Here is a 22,236-nt window from a genome sequence, read left to right as displayed (position 1 = left end):
TGGCAGAGTAAGAAGATACTGAGCTCACCTCCTCCCACAGACACAAAAAAACTACAACTACATATAGAACAACTATCTCTGAGAATGACCTGAAGACTAGCAGAACAGGTTTTCTAAAACTAAGGATACAAGGAAAAGGCCACATTGAGATGGGTAGAGGAGCAGAGATGTGGTCTAGTCAGAACCTACACCCCTGGTGCCCTGACCCACAGAGGGAGGGATATCACAGCCATGGTGGTTTCCCCTGAGGAGCGAGGGGTTTGAGCCCCACATCGGGCTCCCCAGCCTGGGGGAGCTGCACCAGAAAGATGAGCCCCTATAACGTCTGGCTTTGAAAGCCAGAGCGGCTTCTGTCCAGGAAAGCTGGAGGGCTGTGGAAAACTGAGACTTAGTTCTTGAAGAGCATACACACATACTCACTTGCTCCAAGTCCCAGTGCAGAAGCAGCAGCTTAAAAAGTGCCTGTGTCAGGCTTCCCTGGTGGTGCAGTGGTTAAGAATCCGCCTACCAGTGCAGGGGACACGGGTTCGAGACCTAGTCCGGGAAGATCCCACATGCCATGGAGCAACTAAGCCCACGAGCCACAACTACTGAAGCCCACGTGCCTAGAGCCCGTGCTCCACAACAAGAGAAGCCACTGCAATGAGAAGCCCGTGCACCGCAACAAAGAGCAGCCCCCGCTCACTGCAACTAGAGAAAGCCCGCACGCAGCAACGAAGACCCAACGCAGCCAAAAATAAAATAAATAAATTTTTTTTAAGAAGTGCCTGTGTCATAGAAGAAAGAGATTCATTGACTAAATTTTAGGGCATGTACTGGAGGGGCAGAGATCTGGTGAAATTTTCTCCAGGGACAGAAGAAGTGGCAGGTGCCATTTTTTTTTAAAACTCTCCTTCCACCTCGCAGGCCCAGCATGGGCATGTACCATTTCTGTCACTCTCCATCAACTTAACTAACACCATGTGCACCAACCAAGTATTTCCCTGAGGACCTACCCTGCCCAACCTGCCTGCCCCAACTGGCTCCCCCAAAGCAGCTGCTGCCACGTTCTACCCAGCAGGCATCCCCAGCTGGCACTGGCACCCCTCCAGGTGTCTCCTGCTCCAGGGGTCCAGCCCCACATACCAGCACACCCACAACAGTCTCAGTCAGGCCTCAAAGCCACTTCAGAGTGAAAGACACACAGTGAAGAAGTGAAAAAGATATTCTGTGCAAATGGAAACAAAAAGAAAGCTGGGGTATCAATACTTGCATCAGATTAAATAGACTTTAAAGCAAAGACTGTAGAAAGAGACAAAGAAGGGCCTTACATAATAATAGAAAAGATTGATCCAACAGCAAAGCAAATATTAACAGACATAAAAGGAGAAATTGACAGCAATACAATAATAGTAGGGGACTTTAACACCCCACTTACATCAATGGATAGATCATCCAGACAGAAAATCAATCAGGAAACATTGACCTTAAATGACACATTATATCTGATTGACTTAATATATAAATACAGAATATTCCACCCCAAAAGAGCAGGATATGCATTTTTCTGAAATGCACTTAGAACATTCTCCAGGATAGATCACGTTAGACGAAAAAATGAGTCTCAAATGCAAGAAGACTGAAATCATTTCAAGCATCTTTTCCCACCACAATGGTATAAGACTAGACTCTCAGTTACAAGAAGAAAACTGTGAAAAACACAAAGACTTAAAGGCTAAACAACATGCTACCAAACATGCTTCTTCTGGTCCATGGATCACTGAAGAAATCAAGGAGGAAATCACGGAATACCTGGAGACAAATGAAAATAGAAACAAAACATTCCAAAATCTTGGGACTCAGCAAAGGCAGATCTAAGAGGGAGGTTTATAGCAATAGAGGCCTACATCAGGAAACAAGAAAAATCTCAAATAAACAATCTAACATTTACACCTACAGGAACTAGAAAAAGAAGAACAAAGCCCAAAGTTAGTAGAAGAAAAAGAAATAATAGAGATCAAAGTGGTAATAAATGAAAGAGACTAAAAACCAATAGAAAAGATCAATGAAACTAAGAGCTGGTTCTTTGAGAAGATAAACAAAATTGATAAGCCTTTAGCTAGACTCATCAAGAAAAAAAGAGAAAGGGCCCAAATGAATAAAATCAAAAATGAAAGAGAAGTTACAACCGACACCACAGAAATACAAAGAATCATAAGAGATTATTACAAACAATTATATGCCAACAAATTAGATAACCGCAAAGAAATGGATAAATTCCTGGAAACATACAATCTTCCAAGACTGAATCAGGAATGGGGCAGGGGCGGGGGGGTGTTTGTGGTGGTGATGGGATGAATTGGGAGACTGGGATTGACATATATACACTAATATGTATAAAATAGATAACTAAGAAGAACCTCCTGTATAAAAAAAAATAAAATTCAAAAAACAACAACAAAAAAGACTGAATCAGGAAGAAACAGAAAATCTGAACAAACTGATCACTAGTAATGAAATTGAATCAGTAATCAAAAAAACCCCAACAAACAAAAGTTCAGGACCAGCCGGCTTCACAGGTGAATTAAGCAACTTTCCCAAGGTCACATTCCAGAACCCATGCACTTAACCCTTACACAAAAATTCCTCTCACTATGCAAAGTGATCTGGTGTTCCTAATGGGGACTCCAAGCTACTATAAGAAGCTGAGTTCCAAAATTAAAATAAAATAAATGGGAGTATTACAGAATGGGTGAGTGTTAAGTGCACTTGATTGACTTTCTTTGGAAATGAGCAGGAAGTTCTTTTGAATTTAGCCAAACTAAGTGGGCCAAGTTTGGCATTTGTTTCCTTCCCATCTTAGGCCATTCTCACCTTCTCAGATGTATCTTCTCTCTGGAAGACTTCTCTGAGTTCCTGCTCTTAATTTTCAGTACCTAATTCCCATAAATGCATGTTCTACACTAGGATAGACTATGACATTAGTTCGTAACCAGCTGAACCTTTTAGTAGTTGACTCAGAAAGAGCAAGGAATACAGTTGTAACCACCTAAGGGGCATTGAGGCTGACATATACTGAGATCTTGTCCTCTGGAAGAGCATATTTTAGATACTCACCTCCTCTTCCTCCACCCATCAACTCTAAAATTCTCCAACTATGCATTTTTAAAAATCTGTATTATTCCAAAAGACAAAACATGTGTATTGCAAAAAATACAGATAAACAAAAAGAAGCAAGCAAGGAAACATACCAAATTCTTCCCACCTGGAGATATCCATCATTAATCCCTTGGTGTGTAGCTCTCCAGAGCCTTTGATGTGAGATTACCTTCTCTACCTTCTGAGGTGTGCCAGCTCTTTACACCGATATTTGGCCTCAAACACAGATATTTTGTCCTTGTGTTTAATTTTTCTACAAACAAAATTACTCCAACTTTCCAGACAATTTTTTCAGACCCCACCACCCCATTCCCCATCATCACCCTGGCCTTCATTCCAGCCTGAACCAAATAAGATGCCGCACTTTAGAAGAACTCCAACCTTTCTCAGTGTGAGACACTGAGCTCCTGTTGACAGATCTCGTGAGATCAGCACCATCCTAATAGCCGCCTTCTCTTTTGTTTCTTTGTTCTCCACAGCTTTTTGCAATCTTTGCATTTGCAACATGCGGTGGCTATTCCGGAGGCCTGCGGCTGAGTGTGGACTGTGTCAACAAGACGGAAAGTAACCTCAGCATTGACGTAGCATTTGCCTACCCGTTCAGGTAGGGAATGGTGACTTGTGCTCACTCGTCTCTCGGAGGGGCAGGGCACTTTCTTCTTTCTGTGGTTTCTTTAAAAAATGCAATCTCCCAGGGACTTCCGAGTAAAAAGAGAGGATTCTTCCTGAGCCTGCAGAATGCCCAAACAAGTAAAATGCCCACCTAACACCCTACCCTGGGAAAAATTATTCCATGGGAGTTGTACTTTCAAATGAGAATTAACTCTCCCTCCCCAAAAAAATGCTACAGATTGCCCAGTATTGGGGTCCATCAATATGGAGACCTCAGTTATACAATTTCTTCCTCCCCGTCCATAATTCTTTAAGGTCTCCCAAATTCTCTCTAGAATTGTGTGGTCACCTCTCATTTCATACTGACTATGCGATCCTGGCTGGTAATGCGTTTCATGATATTAATAGCTAATACTGTTTCCATGTGCCATTGTGCTTAGCTTAAATATCATTAAGTCATCACAGTGACCTTTTGAGGGGAGTACAAGTACCATCGCCATTTTCAAATGAGGAAACTGAGGTGCAGATACATTTGCCCACATTCCCTTGGCCAGTAGGTGGCAGAGTCAGTGTTTGAGCCCACTCGGGTTAAGCCCAGGACTCACATCTACTTCAGTTGCTTGAGATAACTCTTTCAACCTCTTTATAAGTTCACTATGAAAGGTAAGACCTGTCTATAAAATGATGACTAGATACCTACTAGGACTTGTCCCACATCAGACATCCTGTGATTCTGATCCATCTACCCAAAGTGGATTAATTGAATTCAATTTCTAAATAATTTGTTTCTGTAAAAGTACCAAGCACTTGGTACCAAATAACTGGCGTGATTTTGTAAAACACTTTCAACATAATATTTTGACATCTTATTAATATACTCTCACGTGTGCCCTTCAATTTAGCAAACATTTGTCAAATATTCATTCTGTGCCAGATACAGTGCTGGCTCTGGAATTACAGAGAATAGTAGAAATTAGCCCCTAAAAACTTTTCTTAAATAGGCAAGTACAGTGTTTTCCAAAATCTTTCCCATGGATCCCTAGATATTTAATGTTTCTAAAAAGAAAGGAAAAGAGGAAGAAAGTAAGAAGAAAGAGATAGAGAATAAGAGGGAGAGAGGGAAGGAAGGAGAGAGGGAGGGAGGGAGGCAGAATTTTTTTAATACAAATTTATTTATTTATTTATTTATTTTTGGCTGTGTTGGGTCATCGTTGCTGCGCATGGGCTTTCTCTAGTTGTGGCGAGCGGGGGCTACTCTTCATTATGGTGCGCGGGCTTCTCATTGCGGTGGCTTCTCTTGTTGCAGAGCATGGGCTCTGGGTGCGTGGGCTTCAGTAGTTGCTGCACGCGGGCTCAGTAGTTGTGGCTCGCGGGCTCTAAAGCGCAGGCTCAGTAGTTGTGGCGCACGGGCTTAGTTGCTCAGTGGCATATGGGATCTTCTCAGACCAGGGCTCGAACCCGTGTCCCCTGCATTGGCAGACGGATTCTTAACCACTGTGCCACCAGGGAAGTCCCAGAATTTTTAAATTATATGATAAAATAAGTTTAAGAAATACTTCTTAGCACTTTGCCATTCTAATACACATTTTGAATCACCAAGAACACAATATTTCCCCAAACATATTTGGCCACAGAAACCCGTTCTCACTGAGCATCTCAGAAGATTTGTATATCATGGAATGCATCCTTAGTATACTGATCTAGTGAACTTTTCCTAGTCCAAAACAAAAGTGACTCAGTTCACAGCCAATGAATCACGCAGACAGGGCATTTATACCAATGTATTAAATGGTTTTTAAGAGTCATACAGTGATAAAAGTTGCAAACACCTCTGCTCAAGTAGATACTCTCCTAATTAACTAATAAGGAGTCCAAAACAGAGAAATATTAAGTATAGAATGCCTGGTAATTTAGTAATAAGAGCTTCCTATGCTAGTGGAAGTGGGAGTGGGGATGCTTGACCCATCTGAAGGTTCTGGAGGAACTCCTTGGCTTTAGTGTGGAATGGCCAAGCATGCATGCTTACTCATCAACACAGGGGATCTAGAAGAGGAGATGAGAATTTTCTCTGGCTGAGCAACAGGGGTGGGATGCTTAGTAACATTATTCGTGACATTGTAAGGTCTGCATTGCTTTCTACCAGGATTTCCCACCAAGAGATATGGTAGAAGCAGATGACTTGAAGATCAGTCCCTTAATTTTTTTTTTTTTTATAAATTTATTTACTTATTTATTTATTGGCTGTGTTGGGTCTTTGTTACGGTGGAGGGGCTTCTCATTGCGGTGGCTTCTCTTGTTGCGGAGCACGGGCTCTAGGCGCGTGGGCTTCAGTAGTTGTGGCTTGCGGGCTCTAGAGCACAGGCTCAGTAGTTGTGGCACACGGGCTCAGTTGCTCCGTGGCATGTGGGATCTTCCTGGACCAGGGATCGAACCCATGTCCCCTGCATTGGCAGGCGGATTCTTAACCATTGCGCCACTGGGGAAGTCCCAGTCCCTTAGTATTTAAAGAGCAACAGGTCGCTGAACATTGAACACAGGTCTCTCTGTCCCTCAAACTAAAAGATACCAGTAAAGAAACCTGTGTAGTTGGAAAACCAGTGCCTAGGTTGGGGTGGTGGTGGAGAGCAGCGTGATATCTAACTTCACGCAGCCCTTAGCTAAGTGAACAATTTGAAAAGGGCTTTCACACAAACATTTTCCAGGCTTGGGCTTCTTCATTTTCTTCCTAAGCCATGTTACTGGCCCAATTAAAAACAACTGGAGAAACTGGATAAAAAGGTTTATTACCATATGTAAGTATAGTGGCCTGCTCATCTGAAAGAGTTTTACTTGGGTTCTGAAACAAAAATTATGAACCATTTTTTTTTTTTTTTAACAGCAGAACTTTTCTTCCATACCTTATCTTGCTCTGAAGCTCTCTCTATATAACAGATATGAGTCATTGAAAAAGTTAAACAAGAGGAGGAAGGGGACTTGAAGCATCCAGCTGGTCTTCCTGAGCCCTCTCCCTGCCACACACATTGCCCACCCCCAGCTGTACCACGCTTGTAATATCTCTTCAGAACCCTAGGTCTCCTAGAAGCATTTTAAAAACCACCATTCTAGAAAAAAGCAAGAAAGCTTTTGCCACTCTGCAGATCACATCTGTACAATATTTACTGTCTATACTTTTAAGAAATCAAGATTAGCCTATCTCCTCCCACAGAATGTCTTACCTTTTTGTCCCATTAATGTCCATGTAGGAGATATACATTCCAAAGAGGCCCAATTTTACTAGAGTTGCAATTTCACTTGTGCATTTGGGTACTTTAAAATATTGTGCCACTATCTTTTCGGGGAATATTACAGTAGTAAGAGACACATCTAGAATTTATTCAGATTACTCTGAAGTCATTTGTTTCAGAAGTAAGGTGGTTTAGCAAGATGCTGGTGATGGAAATCATCAAAAAGTTATTTTCTTCTAAAATTTTACAAGCCAATGTCTTTGCACAGCAAAGGAAACCATAAACAAGACGAAAAGACAACCCACAGAATGGGAGAAAATATTTGCAACTGAAACAACGGACAAAAGACTAATCTCCAAAATATACAAACAGCTCATGGAGCTCAATATCAAAAAAACAAACAATCCAATCAAAAAATGGGAGGAACACCTAAATATACCAAAGAAGACATACAGATGGCCAAGAGGTACATGAAAAGAAGCTCAACATCACTAATTATTAGAGAAATACAAATCAAAACTACAATGAGGTGTCACCTCACACCAGTCAGAATGGCCATTATCAAAAAATCTAGAAACAGTAAATGCTGGAAAGGGTGTGGTGAAAAGGGAACCTTCCTGCACTGTTGCTGGGAATGTAAATTGATACAGCCACTATGGAGAACAGTATGGAGGTTCCTTAAAAAACTAAAAATAGAACTACCATATGACCCAGCAATCCCACTACTGGGTATATACCCTGAGAAAACCATAATTCAAAAAGAGACGTGTATCACAGTGTTCATTGTGGCACTATTTACAATAGCCAGGACGTGGAAATAACCTAAACGTCCACCAACAGATGAATGGTTAAAGAAGATGTGGCACATATATACAATGGAATATTACTCAGCCATAAAAAGAAATGAAATTGAGTTATTTGTAGTGAGGTGGATGGACCTAGAGTCTGTCATACAGAGTGAAGTAAGTCAGAAAGAGAAAAACAAATACTGTATGCTAACATATATATGCAATCTAAAAAAAAAAAATGGTATTGATGAACCTAGTGGCAGGGCAGGAATGAAGACATAGACATAGAGAACGGACTTGCGGGGAGGGGGAAGCTGGGGCGAAGTGAGAGTAGCATCGACATATATACACTACCAAATGTAAAATAGTCAGCTAGTGGGAAGCAGCAGCATAGCACAGGGAGATCAGCTCGGTGCTTTGCGACGACCTAGAGAGGTGGGATAGGGAGGGTGGGAGGGAGGCTCAAAAGGTAGGGGATATGGGAATATATGTATGCATATGGCTGATTCACTTTGTTGTACAACAGAAACTAACACAGTATTGTGAAGCAATTATACTCCAATAAAGATCTATTAAAAAAATAATATAAATAAATAAATAAAATTTTACAAACCAATGTCAATGATTTGATCATAATCTTAGAAACAAAACGAGAGTATTCAGCAGTTTCTGATTATTCTGTTTATTGCAAACACAAGGAAGACAGTAAACTCTAATGCCAGGTCATTTGAACAAAAACAATTAGTCTGTAAATGACAGATCAAAGGAAGCTACTTAACTTCCTTATCAGATTATCAAATGTGAGATAATGTCAATTTACAAAATGATAGATAATTTACAAAATATTCATGTGCTGCTTCCAATAAATATGCCCAAACTGTAATTCCTTCACACCACCACATGTATGCATTTTTCATGCACGCTTCTATCAGAAGGAATTTAATTCAGCAATATGTCCTTTTACTATGGGAATAAAACATTTGTCAGCTGACCTGTTTGGTCTGTGATTAAAATGAACAAACAGCATTTAACTGTTTTTCTCATCTACTGTAATATGCTACTTTCATAGAAAACTCATTTTGATAATTTGGGGGGTTCTGTGTTCAATATTTTTAGCACTTTATTTATACACAAAAATGGGAAGTAGAGTTTCTTATTTTAAAGAAATTTAACACATTTGGAGGAAGCCTACTTGAGGAATGCCACCTAACACTTTGCATTTATATATGATGCCTGTCACACAACAGAGGAAATCAGAGTGGAGAGCTTAGGGACTATGGGAATAAAAGTTTTCATGGCAAAGGTTAGTTTTGAAGGGTCACAGTATACTACATAATTATTGCACCATATCTATGAAGGGGGGATCTGAGGTTCCGTTTGAGAAGACTGAGCTGAGAGAAATTTGTTCAGCATCACATAGAAAATCAAACTCAAGATTTTGGATTTCATATGTTGTGTAATATGATCTACTAATTTGAATAAAAACTGAAGAAGGCAGTGTTCAGGTTGTTTGAAGCATGCTGAGTAGAGCCAAAAATGATGATGGAGTAAAGTGATAAAGCTGGAAAGATGACTTTGGACAATATTTTAGAAGACCTTGAACTCCTATGTGATTGAATATGGGGAAAGAGTCCCAAGAAGGTAAGGAGAGAATAATAAGGAAAACCATTTTAAAGTGGAGAAGATAAATTTGGATTTGATCATGCTGAGTTTGTGTTTTCTATCAAGAAGTTTCATGCTTGAACCCCATGTAAGAAGAGATAGGGTAAGCCTGGAAATGGGGCTCCAAGAGTCATCTTCATGGAGTGAAAAGTAAGTCCTAGATGAAGAGAGGTCTTCAAGACAGATGGAAGAGTGGGCACACAGGGCTAAGCTCTGGGAGATGCCCACACTTAGAAGAAAGGAAGGAGAGCAGTGACTGAGCGAGAGCAAGAAGAGCCAGAAGGAAAAGGGGTGGGACAACCAGGCAAGTGTAGGCTTCACAGAAGGTAGGGATACGTCATGAATGAGTGATACCACTCAGCACTTCAAAGAAAAGTGAAAGCTAAAAGGCCATTGGAGGTAATGAATGGTGGTCATTAAGGAATTTCATGAGATATTTCCGTAGGAAGGAAAGCATGCCAGGCTGTTGGACAATGGCAAATAGAATTCGGTATGTTTTTCCCTCAGACAAGTAAAATGCAAAATGCTAAGGCTCGAACCATTTTCCCTTAAGCCTGTGTGAGATGATGTTTGTGAAGAAAGAGAGCAAGGTTGTTAATGACCTTCTTATAGAGAAGGCGTTCACCTCTGGCTTCTTGAAAGTAATCAGCTCATTTGATGAAGGGTGATAAACTTGCCACCTTGGCTAGACGGTCAAAAAGGTTTCCATAATAAAGGCGTAAAAATCTTCCATCATTTGAGAACAACTGAGTATAGAGAATAACAGCAGATTCATCATAAAAAGTAAATTAAGTTGTTATGTCACTTTTATGTCTGGAGTCGCCTGTCAGGATAAAAAAAGATACTGAGTTTTCTATCAATGTCAAGCACTCTTCTAGATATGGGATTAGTAATCCCTGCTTTAGATAATTAACAAAATTGCCCTTGATTAATTTATCCTAAAGAAATAACCAGAGATATAGAGAAAGAAGTGTGTACAAAGGTATTTATTGTTGAATTATTCTAAGTACCTCAAAATTAGAAATAACTTATGTGTCCAAAAATAGGGAATCAGTTAAATAAAATGTGGTAGGCAGACACTGAAAGTCATTTCCTCAAATAACATTTAAGGAGATATATATATATATATATATATATATATATATATATATATATATATATAATGATTCCAGTTTTGTTTCATTTTATACTAGCTGGCTGTAGCCACATGCTGCCATTGCCCATACCTGTTAGTCCCTCACGATTCACACCTACACTTTTTATTGTAAACCCATATAGCTGTTAAAGGGCTTTCTCAAGCCACAGGAACTTGCTTGGTCAGTATGCAGGGCAGGCCAGAAATGCTGGGGAGTTAATATCTCCTGGAGCAGCCTTCATCCAATGACAAATGTGAGTTGGAGGATAAATATCGTAAGTGCCTCACCTCTCCTGGGGCACAGCTCTGAGCCAGGTCCCACACCATCTCTCAGAAGAACCCAGCAGGTACTTCCCACAGTGGAAACATGGTCATTAACACACCTTTTACTACCTGCTTTCCCTTTCCTGTCTCAATTCTCCACTGGCCTATTGGTGTTTCCAGAGATGAATCTTCCAAAAACAAGTTGCACTCAAATCTTGATCTCAGGGTCTGCTTCTGGGTAATCCAACCTAAGACACTACCATTGTGTGAATTACCAACATTAAAGAAAGTGGATGGATGAATGGGTAGGTGAGTGGGTGGGTGGATGGATGGATGGACAGGTGGATGGATAGATAGGTAAAGAGAGAGAGAGGTACAGATAGATAGGTGGATAGATAGATAGACAGGTCGATCCCTATTTTCTCTCACTCTAAAAGATGTTGTACACTGTTGCTCGTATGAAAACCAGCTTGGTCAGAAATCTCCTTCAGTGGTTTTCAGTTCAGGTTTCAAATTTGAAGCCACAGTTGGTTTTCTCTGTTCATGGTATCTTAGCATATGTGGTAGGTCTTTTCCAATTGACAGTCATAATAGCATGTACTCAACCTTGGTTTCTGAAAAATAGATGATTGCTTAGATTTGGGAGGTGATCCATGAGGCCTCCAAAATGAATTTTGTCTAAGACATACTCCATGGTTTGTCAGTCCACCGCAAATATATTCTCCAAATTTGGTGATTAACCACACAGCTTTTCACTTGGGATAACAACAAAAACTATGTCCTATTTATAGAGATTATGTCATGATCACTGCGTCAACATGTTAATTTATTTCTAGGTGGTGAGATTATGAATGCATCAAATATTCTTTGTACACTTGTCCACATTTTCCAGATTTTCTCCAATAAGTTTTATGACTTTTTACCCTGTGAATTTACTGAAGCAACATAATGTAGCTTGAACTCTAGAGGTGGATTGCCTGGGTTCAAATCCCCACTCTGGAACTTCCTTGCTGTGTTTTGTTGAGAATATTGCTTACCACCTCTGTTCCTTGTCTGGAAAACAGAGACAGTGTTAACTATTTCATAGTAATGTTGTATTAAATAAATCATGTATAGGAAATGGTTAAAACAAGACCTGGCACTCAATAAAGTCTCTTTTAGTATATTGTTTTTACTTTCATTACCAGGAAAAGGTAATTAAAAATAGAGAGCTGAAGAAGATATTCTAGTTAATTAGCAAAATGACCCACAAGACGACAAAATGACCCCTTTATTATGTTATATTTTACGCAGAATGGGAACTTCCCCATCCCTCTCTCTCCCAATATGCAAACATTAAGAGATGTGTACATATTTAACTATCTCTCATTTATTAACTTGCTTTAACTCTTTGATGCTTATTTGGGTTGCCCTGGAAGGTATTCTTATCGGGCCTGTATTTTTTTTTCTCATTAAACTAATGGGAGAATGAAAGCCTCCCAAAGTACAGAACAGAAACACTCAGTGGCACAAGCATGATCTTCCCGGGGTTGTTCGGTGGGAGTGGGATGGGAGAATGAGATTCTGAGTCTGATCTTTGTGATCCTTGAAACAGAATTTATGATGGGTCTTCTGTGTTGAGGGAAGGGCGAGCCGGGGCGGCTTGCTGGGCACCGGCTGCAGAAGCACTGTTCTGTCTATGACTCTGGCCACTTGCTCTGATTCGCCCGCTTCTGTTTGGAACGTGGGGACAGGTGGAGTGGAGGTTGATGCCAGGAAAGCTGTGGAGTTTGGGCCTTTATTTGGTAATGCTAGCTCTGTCATGGGGAAAAACATTTTTCCCCTAAGATCCTTGTCCTAGAGCAATGGTGATAAACTCTTTTTTATCGTAAAGGCCAAATTGGGGAAAATAAAAATGTTAAGAGCTGCAATTTTTTATATCTTGTGTTCAGGAAATGCTGCATTTGCAATTACATTTGAGCATGTGTTTATTGTTTCTCATTACCAGAGGGTTTCACTCTTTTTGGCTAAAATTTCAGAAACTTTATAACTACAGTATCTCATTTTAATGTTATGCCTTCAAATAAATTTTGGATGTGGTGAGACCTGGTGGTTCTCTGGGGCAGGCAGATGGGGAGATTGGAAGATGGTATAGCCAAAGGATTAATGGTGGATCTCTGGCCACACCCCTGGCTTCACATCCAAGCTCTGCCACCCAGCAGATGGGCAAGTTATAGTCTCTCTGGGCCTAGGTTTTCTACTCTAAGCAGAAAATGAGAGTACTTTCCTCATAGTATGGTTGTAATCATTCAATTAGGTCATACAAGTTGTTTGTGCAACAGAGTCTGGCGCACATCAAGTATTCACTGAATGGTATCTTCCTTGCTGTTAATTGTATCAATAGAATTTGGTGCAAGAAACTGACAGAGTACAGCTGTAGACCAAGGACAGTCCTATTTGGAGATATCTACAATAAAGAGAGGAGCTATCATTTGTAGGGAATGTCTGCAGAGATCACAGAAAATGTGGCACACTGGCTGCTGCCACGGAATGGGTTAAATTAAAAAATTAGAGAATGACCAATTCATTTACTCCATCCCCACCGCACTGTTCCCCTGGCAACCTGAGTAACTGATAGAATGGGAACATTTTTGTTGCAGCACTTCTCCAAAAGGACAGTGGTGGGGAGTTCCATAGAAGGATGTCTTAGTTTGGGTTCTCCCAAAAGCACATGCGGAGACAAGGATTTGTAGTTTTCTTGGCAGGTGATCCCTGGAAATACCAGTAAGGTGTGGGGTAGTGAGACAAGGAAGGGAAAAAAGCCAGTGAAGGGTGGATTAATGAGCAAGGTACCACGGTGGGCCCTGGGGCAACTGAGACTTCCAGGAAAGCGTGGATAACATGCTTCACTTCTGGCAAGTAATGAAGCTGGGGTAATTATCTACCAACTCCTGTTGGCCATCAAAAGCTGCTCCTACAGGCATTAACTCCCCAGCAGTGCATGCAGACCAAGCATGCACTTGCAGCCCGTGAAAGCCTTCAGGCAGAGATCATGATGCTTGCTTTAGAAAGCCATCATCATATACAGAAATGGTGAGTACCAGAGAGATATGAGTGGGCAACCAATGGCTTCTAATACATTGGGGAGACTCTTTAATCATCTCTCCTAGATCTGTGACTGATCCCATGTTGGATCATTTATTCTTTCTCTCCATAAATATTTACTGAGCACTTAAGAGTGTACAAGGCCCTGAACTATATAGGCACTTGGTATGTATTGGTTGGTAAAGTAGACACAGCCTCTTCCTCATGAAATTTACAATCATTTGGGAATGGGAGGAAGGGAGAAGACATTACAGAGCTAGACAAAGAACACACACACACTCACTCACACTCACATACACACACACTCACGTACACACACACTCACATACACACACACTCATACACACACACACACACACACTTAAAGTAGTGGCGGTTTATAAGAAAAGGTGAACATTGTACAGAAATGTGAAATGGGGATGGAGAGGGTTAAAGGACACCTATCCATATAGGATGATCCAGAAGGGCCTCCCTGAGGAGATGGCATTTAACCATCAGTTGAAAGAGGAGAAGAAGGGAGGTGGGCAGGGAAGGATTGGGAGTTGGGGATTAGCAGATGCAAACTAGTATATATAGGATGGATAAACAACAAGGTCCTACTGTATAGCACAGGGAAGTATATTCAATATCCTGTTGTGATAAACCATAATGGAAAAGAATATGAAAAAAAAAAATATATATATATATATGTATAACTGAATCACTTTGCTGTACAGCAGAAATTAAACACAACATTGTAAATCAACTATACTTCAATAAAAAAAATTTTTTTTTTAATTTTAAAACACACCAAAAAAAACCAAAGGAGGAGAGGAGGAATGATCTAAGCCAAGGGAACAGCATGTGCCATGCGGAGGAGATAAGACGACGAGTGGAACTGTGCTGTATTAGATTAGCTGGCTGGGGAAAATCTCTCTGATGAAGTGACAGTGGAGTGCAGACCTGCAAGAATTAAGAGAGAGAGAAGAGAGAGCTGTGCTCCTCAGAGATCCCTGAGGGTGTGTACCGGGGAGAGGGCAGAGCCAGTGCGGGGGCCTGACATCTGAGCTTGGGGAGAGTCTGGGAGCCAGCGAGGGACACCAGCACTGTAGGTTGGAAGGAGGAGGAGGAGGAGGAGGAGGGAGGGAGGAGATGAGCTGGAAGAAGAGGGCAGCAGCTGGATCACACAGGGTCTGGTGAGATAACGTGACGAATTGGGATTTTATACTGAGTGAGATGGGAAGTCATTGGAGGTTTTGTGCAGTGGAGCCATGCAATTTATGTTTTTAAAAGATCTGGCTTGCAGCTATGAAGATAGTCTTAAGGGAGCATGGGGCGGGGTGAAGTCAGGGAGGCCGGTTAGGAGGCAGCTGCAACTGTGCAGGGAAGAGACAGTGGGGGGTTAGACACATGTGGACGCAGTGGGGAGGGTACTGTGTGGTACGTAGCGCGTCAGATTCGCATGGTCATCCACGCCTCACCTCTTCCGGCAATTTGCATCTACAACCCAGCCCGGTTTGTCATCTTTTGCCAGTGATGTTGGGTAGCATTTGGTCAGTCTGGGGATCAGCTTTAATATTTTCAGTTTCTTGTTCCCAGCATTAGCTGTGGGCAACCCCTTGGGAAGGGTCACTAGTTTTTCAACACTGCATGTCATCCAGGACAGTCAAAACACAAGTAGGCAGCCAGCTGACTTAACTTGGAAGGAAACTTACACGATTCCATCGAGACATGTGTGTGAATGCGTTTCTGAAAGCAATAAGAAGTATATGAAGTACTTAATAATTCCTCTTCATGGAATATGGTTTGAAACAAATCATTGCCTCTATCAGTCAGGGTCCAGTCAGGAAAGGAGACCTCATGCCAAGTGATTCAATTTTAAAAAGTTAATATAGGGAACTAGGGAGGCAGGGCTTGGATCAGGAGGCAATCCAGAGATTAGGGACTAGGAATCCACCACAACCCCTAAGCCCAGAGCGTGGATGGCAAAGTCAAGCCCTTGAGCCAAATCCAGCCAGCCTGCAGCCTGCTTTTACTTAGTCCGTGAGCTAAGAATGGCTTTACGTTTTTTAATGATTCCATTTTAAACATTATAGTTGTGTAAGTACCTACAATATATCCTTGGTTTTGCCCATTGGCTCGAAAAGCCTGAAGTATTTACTATCTGTTCCTTTAAAAAGAGAAGTTTACTGACCCCTGGGCAAGAGGTGTAAAGGGAGAGGTGATCTTATTAGAGCACAAGATGGGGCACCTGTGTGACAGAAGCTGGGACCATGGATGGAGGTGTCCAGAGGAGCATGAACCAAGGTAGAGATGCAGCCACTGCTGGGCATGTGACCCAAAGCAGCAAGAGAAAGAGGGGGAGAGATATTCTGGCTTCTCCCTTGCTCCTGCCCTCTAGCCTCCCATCAGAGCTTCCCATTGGCCCAGCCTAGCTGAAAGCCAGTTGGAAAGGAAATCAGGCCCCTGAGATGCAGAGCAGAGCAGGGGAGGAGCAGGTCATGGAACTGAGAACAAGCAGGCAATGGCCAGCACAGAGTTCCTCTCTGAACAGCAGTTTCCTCATCTACAAAATGAGCAAACTTTTCTTAAGAGAATTAGACCTCTAATTCTATGAAAGCAGAAATACATTTTCCTAACTTCCTTTTAGGGGGAACAGTTATACTTGACCTCAGCTGGGAACCCGGATAGCACCCCAGCCACTGCTGCTTCAGAGAGAGCAGAAGAAAATATATAAATTCAACAGACTTACTCTATATGTCCTTTTCTTTCAGCCTCATAGGGCTTCCTCTGATATTTATCCTATTTCGGTCAAATCTGAACAGGGCTTTTAAAACCGGGATTTGGGCACTTTCTGAAAATAATTGCAGGTTATATAATCAAGGCTGTTGTTTCTGTTGAGCTCCCATAGGGAGGTGACAAGTGGCAGAGATTAAATCAGTGTATGCTGGGTGAGCCTTTTCTGTAGTTCTCCGTCTCCCTGTGTGTCATTTTACAGAGCAGGTGTGGGGCAGTGTGGTGGGCAGAGCCTTATTACCTGGGAGAAGCGCTACTCCCTAGAAGAATGCAAACATCGCTTTTTTCAAAGTTATAAAAAACAAGTTCTAGTTCTTCCTTTCAGCTGTTTTCTTTCCTAGAATTGGGGGCAGGAGGTGGGGGACGAGGGTTGAGTTGCCTAGACAAGGATAAAGGAATTCAGCTATAGCAATAGCCCAGGAATGTCAGAAGGAAACATCCCACTCACATCTGTCTGTATGTCCCTTGGAAATGTTAGGTGCGTGCTCCATCCTATTAACCTCCGTCTCTGCTTCCTTCTCTTTGGGAACCAGAGGAATATTGGAGCATTCTTCGCATTCCCTGGAGCTATCAAGCAGGTGGCCAGAAGTCACACAGTATACTTTAGGAGGTCCAGCTGGTGTCATTTGAGTGATGGAGACCTGTGTGCCCCATCCTTCCCCAGCCCCACCCCTTCCCTCAGAGAATGGCATTTTGTGAGCTGTGAGCAGAATTGAATTCTCTGGGGACCATGAGCTCAAAAAGGAGACAAATGCTCAACTGCCTTGCTGGCCAGATGCTGGGCAGTCAGAACGGAAAAGCAAATGCACGGGGGCCTGGGGCATCAAATGGTAACATCTGTGAGGCTGGGCTTTGCATTCCTAATTCCTCTTCCAGGATACGGCTGTGGGAATTCAGAGGCCTGGACCTGAGTCGGGACTTTAGACTGTCTCTCAAAGTCAGGTTCAGGGACCCCCCCACCCCAAACCTGCATACCATGTAGAAAGCTTGTTAAAAATGGAGATCCCAAGATCCTAGCCCGGACCTACCTAATCAGCATGACTGCTGCTGGGGCCCAGGATTGACACTTCCGAAGTCCCAAATGACTCCTAGGCACACAGAAATTGGAGAACTGCTGATTCAAGGAGAAATAAATAGGTAGAACTTCAATTTGCAATTGCCTAATACTTTGTGATTTAACACTGACAGATTTTTTTTAAATATTTGGGGTTACACTTTGGTTTAAGCAAACACTTGCCTTATTTATCATACTTAACAGGATAAAATAGAAAAAGGAAAGTACCATGACTAAGCAAATGAATGTTTCTATTTTCTGTTATTCCCAAATTTCCTGTTGTGATCTATATTTCTCTTAGAATGAAAAACAATAAGTGATGAAAAAGCAAATGGTAATTTAAATTTGGCAGTAATGGACAAACTAGCAATTTCACTACCTCCCCCCCATAATGTGCTTTTGACAATGTCCCCCCAAAAAGGGGCTGAAAAGGCAAGTGGTAGTTGCCTTTCCTCCCTAGGCCAAGTAGTAGTTAGGGCAGAAATCAAAAAGTAGTAGTGTATTTTATATACGTGTGTATATATGTATATACCCGCATACACATGTATATATATATTTCCATATATATATAATGACTGACAGTTATTGGTAGGGTCATTATCCCCTTGACTGTCACAAGCAGCACTGCAGAGCTAGAGTATTTTCCCCCCATTTTGCAGATAGCACACAGAGCCTTAAAACTTTTTTCAAGGTTACACAACTAGTCAATGCCAAACCTGGAAACCTGTCCAAGTCTTGTGACTTCCGTGGGTGTCTCAGTGGAGTTGTTTACCAACTACTCCAACCTCTATTTTAACAACAAAGAATGATGACGGAGATGATGATGAAGGTAATGATGATGATCATCATCAACATCATTATCATCAAACAAAGGCCACTATTTATTGGTCACTTTACCATATGTGAGGAACTGTACAAAACCCATCACATGTATGCTTTAGTGCTGACAACATCCCAGTGGGATAGCTACTCTGAACTCCACTTGACGGGTGAGAAAACTAAAGCTCACTGAGGTTGAATAACTTGCCCAAGGCCACACAGCTAATAAGTGGCAGGGCCAGACTTTTAACAGCTGGGTTTGGCTTCCCTCAAAGGCCATGTGCTTCACCATCACTCTGAGGGGGGCAGCAGTGATGTCCTTGAGTTGACAAACCACCACAATAGCAGAGATTCTTTCCTCACTCCTAGACTTCGAGTCTGCTCCCCACCAGCAGGCAAGCTGGGCAGGCAAGAGGGATGTAGGGAATGGTTCTTGGGGACATCGTGTTCCTTGGGACTCAGAATTACAGGCATTTATTTTCCAGTTGGTTTCCCAGGTCCAGGAATAAACTCTGAAGGCAAAACAATCCCAGGCTGGGACTATCATGACCACCCTTTTTCCTTTTGCAGCTGGCTAGAATTTGAAAGAAATGAGCTGTTGCTCATACCATTTGCAGAATATTTTACTCTTTAATTTGAAAGATTCTATGCCAAAGTAGCAGCTGTCACTTGGAGACTGTTAAGGACTCACATAAATGACAGGGTTTTCTAAGAATGTAGTTACACCGAAGGGTTTAGTGCCACAACAGATTCTCGTTTCCCTGGCAAAGGGATGGATTGTGGAGGGAAGCAGGAGTTGGGGAGTGGAGGTTTCCCAGATACCAATCGAGGGACTTCAACATCTTTGATCACAGTGAAGGATCTTTACTTATAACGCTCCTTAAGCCTAACACTGAGATATCAGAAATAAGGAAAAAGTGCAGAGAACCATTTTTCCTTAAGTGCAGAGTTCGGACTTCTTCCGAGATGTCCTTGATTAGCTCTAGGGTTCTTTAGAAATTAGCTGAGAATTATGCTCAACAGCCTCTACGTAAGTGAACTGGGGGTTCATTTTCCACCTTTTCTTCCACCATTTGATATTCCATCGTCTAAGACACTTACATTCTGTTGTTTATAACCACATTTTTAAATATCTCTTTTTTATTAGAAAAGGGAACACGTTATTTTTTCTGTTCTAAAAAACCCCATTGATTGGGATTGACATATATACGCTAATATGTATAAAATGGATAACTAATAAGAACCTGCTGTATAAAAAAAAAATGAAATTCAAAAATTCAAACAATAAAAAATAAAAACCCCATTGTATAAAACTAATGAAGTAGAATATCAGAATCCTCCTTAATGTAACTTCTCAGAGATAATCACTATCAAGAGTTGCAATGTGCATCATTTCAGACTTTTTCTTTGAATGTACTCATTTTTATGCAAACTGATTTCAGTGTAAATATCATTTGCAAATTAATTCTTATTTTTTAAAAAAACAGCTGTAAATATCCTCCCACATCAGCTTTTATGGACCTACCACATTCTTTGCCCTCATAGCTGTACCATAATTTATTAAGCCAATCACTTATTGATAGATATTTAGGTTGTTTTAGTTTTTCACTGTTACAAACAATGCTGCAATTAACATAGTTTTATAACTTCACTTGTAAGGTAAGTTCCTGGGACAAAAGGTATATAAGCCTTAAATTTTCAGAGATTTTGCCAAACTCCTCTCCAGAAAGCAATTAAATGTCTACCAGGAGGATATGAAGGTGCCTGGTTCTTCACATTCTACCCAATAATGGAATCCTATAGAGGTACATATTTAATTATTAGTGAGGATGAGTGTGTTGTTATATAATTATTAGACATTTGTATTCCTGGCAAAAATTTTTGAAGAGCAGTGCACTCATCTTTTTTTTTTTTTTTTTAATTTATTTATCTATTCATGGCTGTGTTGGGTCTTCGTTTCTGTGCGAGGGCTTTCTCTAGTTGCGGCAAGCGGGAGCCACTCTTCATCGCGGTGCGCGGGCCTCTCACTATCGCGGCCTCTCTTGTTGTGGAGCACAGGCTCCAGACGCGCAGTCTCAGCAATTGTGGCTCACGGGCCTACTTGCTCCGCGGCATGTGGAATCTTCCCAGACCAGGGCTTGAACCCATGTCCCCTGCATTGGCAGGCAGATTCTCAACCACTGCGCCACCAGGGAAGCCCCACTCATCTTTCTTTATATCTGATCCCTGACACGTTCACCTGATCACTTCCCCCCACCCCTGTTACCTCATTAAAGCAGCATTCCTCAGTGCACTCTGATGAGATTTGCTAATCGATGAAACATTCACTATGGGCTGAGCATGGTGCCTGGCAATGATGGAAATTTAAAAATGAAAAGAGAACAGGTTCTCTTTCCGTGGAGCTTAGTCTTTTTTTTTTTTTAATTTATTTATTTATTTATTTATTTATGGTTGTGTTGGGTCTTCGTTTCTGCGCGAGGGCCCTCTCCAGCTGTGGCAAGTGGGCGCCACTCTTCATCGCAGTGCGCGGGCCTCTCACCATCGCGGCCTCTCTTGTTGCGGAGCACAGGCTCCAGACGCGCAGGCTCAGTAATTGTGGCTCACGGGCCCAGTTGCTCCGCGGCACGTGGGATCCTCCCAGACCAGGGCTCGAACCCGTATCCCCCGCATTGGCAGGCAGACTCTCAACCACTGCGCCACCAGGGAAGCCCGAGCTTAGTCTTTTAAAAGAATACTCGACAAGGATGAAATTGAGACATATGTGGCTCGTCAGGACACAGAGCAAGTCCTCAATTTTACAGGAATTTGCACTAATGTCCCTGAAATCCTTCCCCAATGTCACCAACACACAGAGTCACAGTGCAGATAATTAGAATTAAGGCCCTATTAATCTTTACTAGTGACAGGGGGGTCTAGAACAAATTGCCTAAATTGACAAATTAATATTTACACAGTGTGATAGAACTTTTTAAGAATTCACATATCAAATTAATTTACGCCATGGTGCTCATCTTAACACATCCTCATTAAATGTTGGCTTTGAAAACAGTCTACCCAATAGTGATTGCAAAGAGAACTCATTTGCCAACCCCTGGTCCCTTACAGATACAAAAATGTCATAAAAGAATTTGTCTTCAGGGTTCATTTTTAAGGGTTTAGTCTTATTTAACTCTGTGTTTAGTTTCTTGCTTGTCAAAGTGAGAAAGGACTGGTTTCTCTGATCTTTTCACCAGTCACCATAAGCGATTGTTAAGAGAAAATAAATGCTGTCAATTGTGCCCCATTAAATATGATTTTCTGTCAGTTTAAGTCATCGTCTTAGACTGACCTGAACTTTACCATTTCGAAACCTGAAATTACTACTCTGATTACCATGGTCTTTAGAGATGGAATTCAGTCTCTCTGCAGACCGAATGTTCTCTGAAAAAAAATGACAAAGTTTAATGTTTCCTTTATGCAGATTAAAAAAAAAAGTAAAGCACAAATATTCCATATTGGAACAAACAGCGCCATAGAAGAAAATGAATGTAAATGCCTTATGTTGCTCAAGACTAAATGAAAATGTGATGTGAATTACTTCCTAGCTCATCACTAGTGCCCAAATGACTGTGTTTCTGTAGTCTTAAAAATCACTTCAATTTTCAACCAAATGCCGCTAGCCAAATAAACAATGTGTGTCTC

At 41.5% G+C, this 22,236-nt stretch overlaps 1 protein-coding gene across 2 annotated transcripts in view; it reads left to right on the top strand.

Annotated features, from left to right (window-relative positions):
* SYNPR (synaptoporin) overlaps window positions 1-22,236 on the top strand; it is a 296,686-nt gene that overhangs the window by 177,933 nt on the left and 96,517 nt on the right. For both annotated transcript variants that reach the window (XM_068557841.1, XM_068557842.1), the window contains exon 3: window positions 3,618-3,742. In XM_068557841.1, the coding sequence (XP_068413942.1) occupies window positions 3,618-3,742 (125 nt within the window). The remainder of the gene's footprint in view (window positions 1-3,617; window positions 3,743-22,236) is intronic.

This window comes from Eschrichtius robustus, chromosome 12, assembly GCF_028021215.1.
Source record: "Eschrichtius robustus isolate mEscRob2 chromosome 12, mEscRob2.pri, whole genome shotgun sequence".
Lineage (NCBI taxonomy): Eukaryota > Metazoa > Chordata > Mammalia > Artiodactyla > Eschrichtiidae > Eschrichtius > Eschrichtius robustus.
This window is presented reverse-complemented; position numbering and strand designations above follow the sequence as displayed.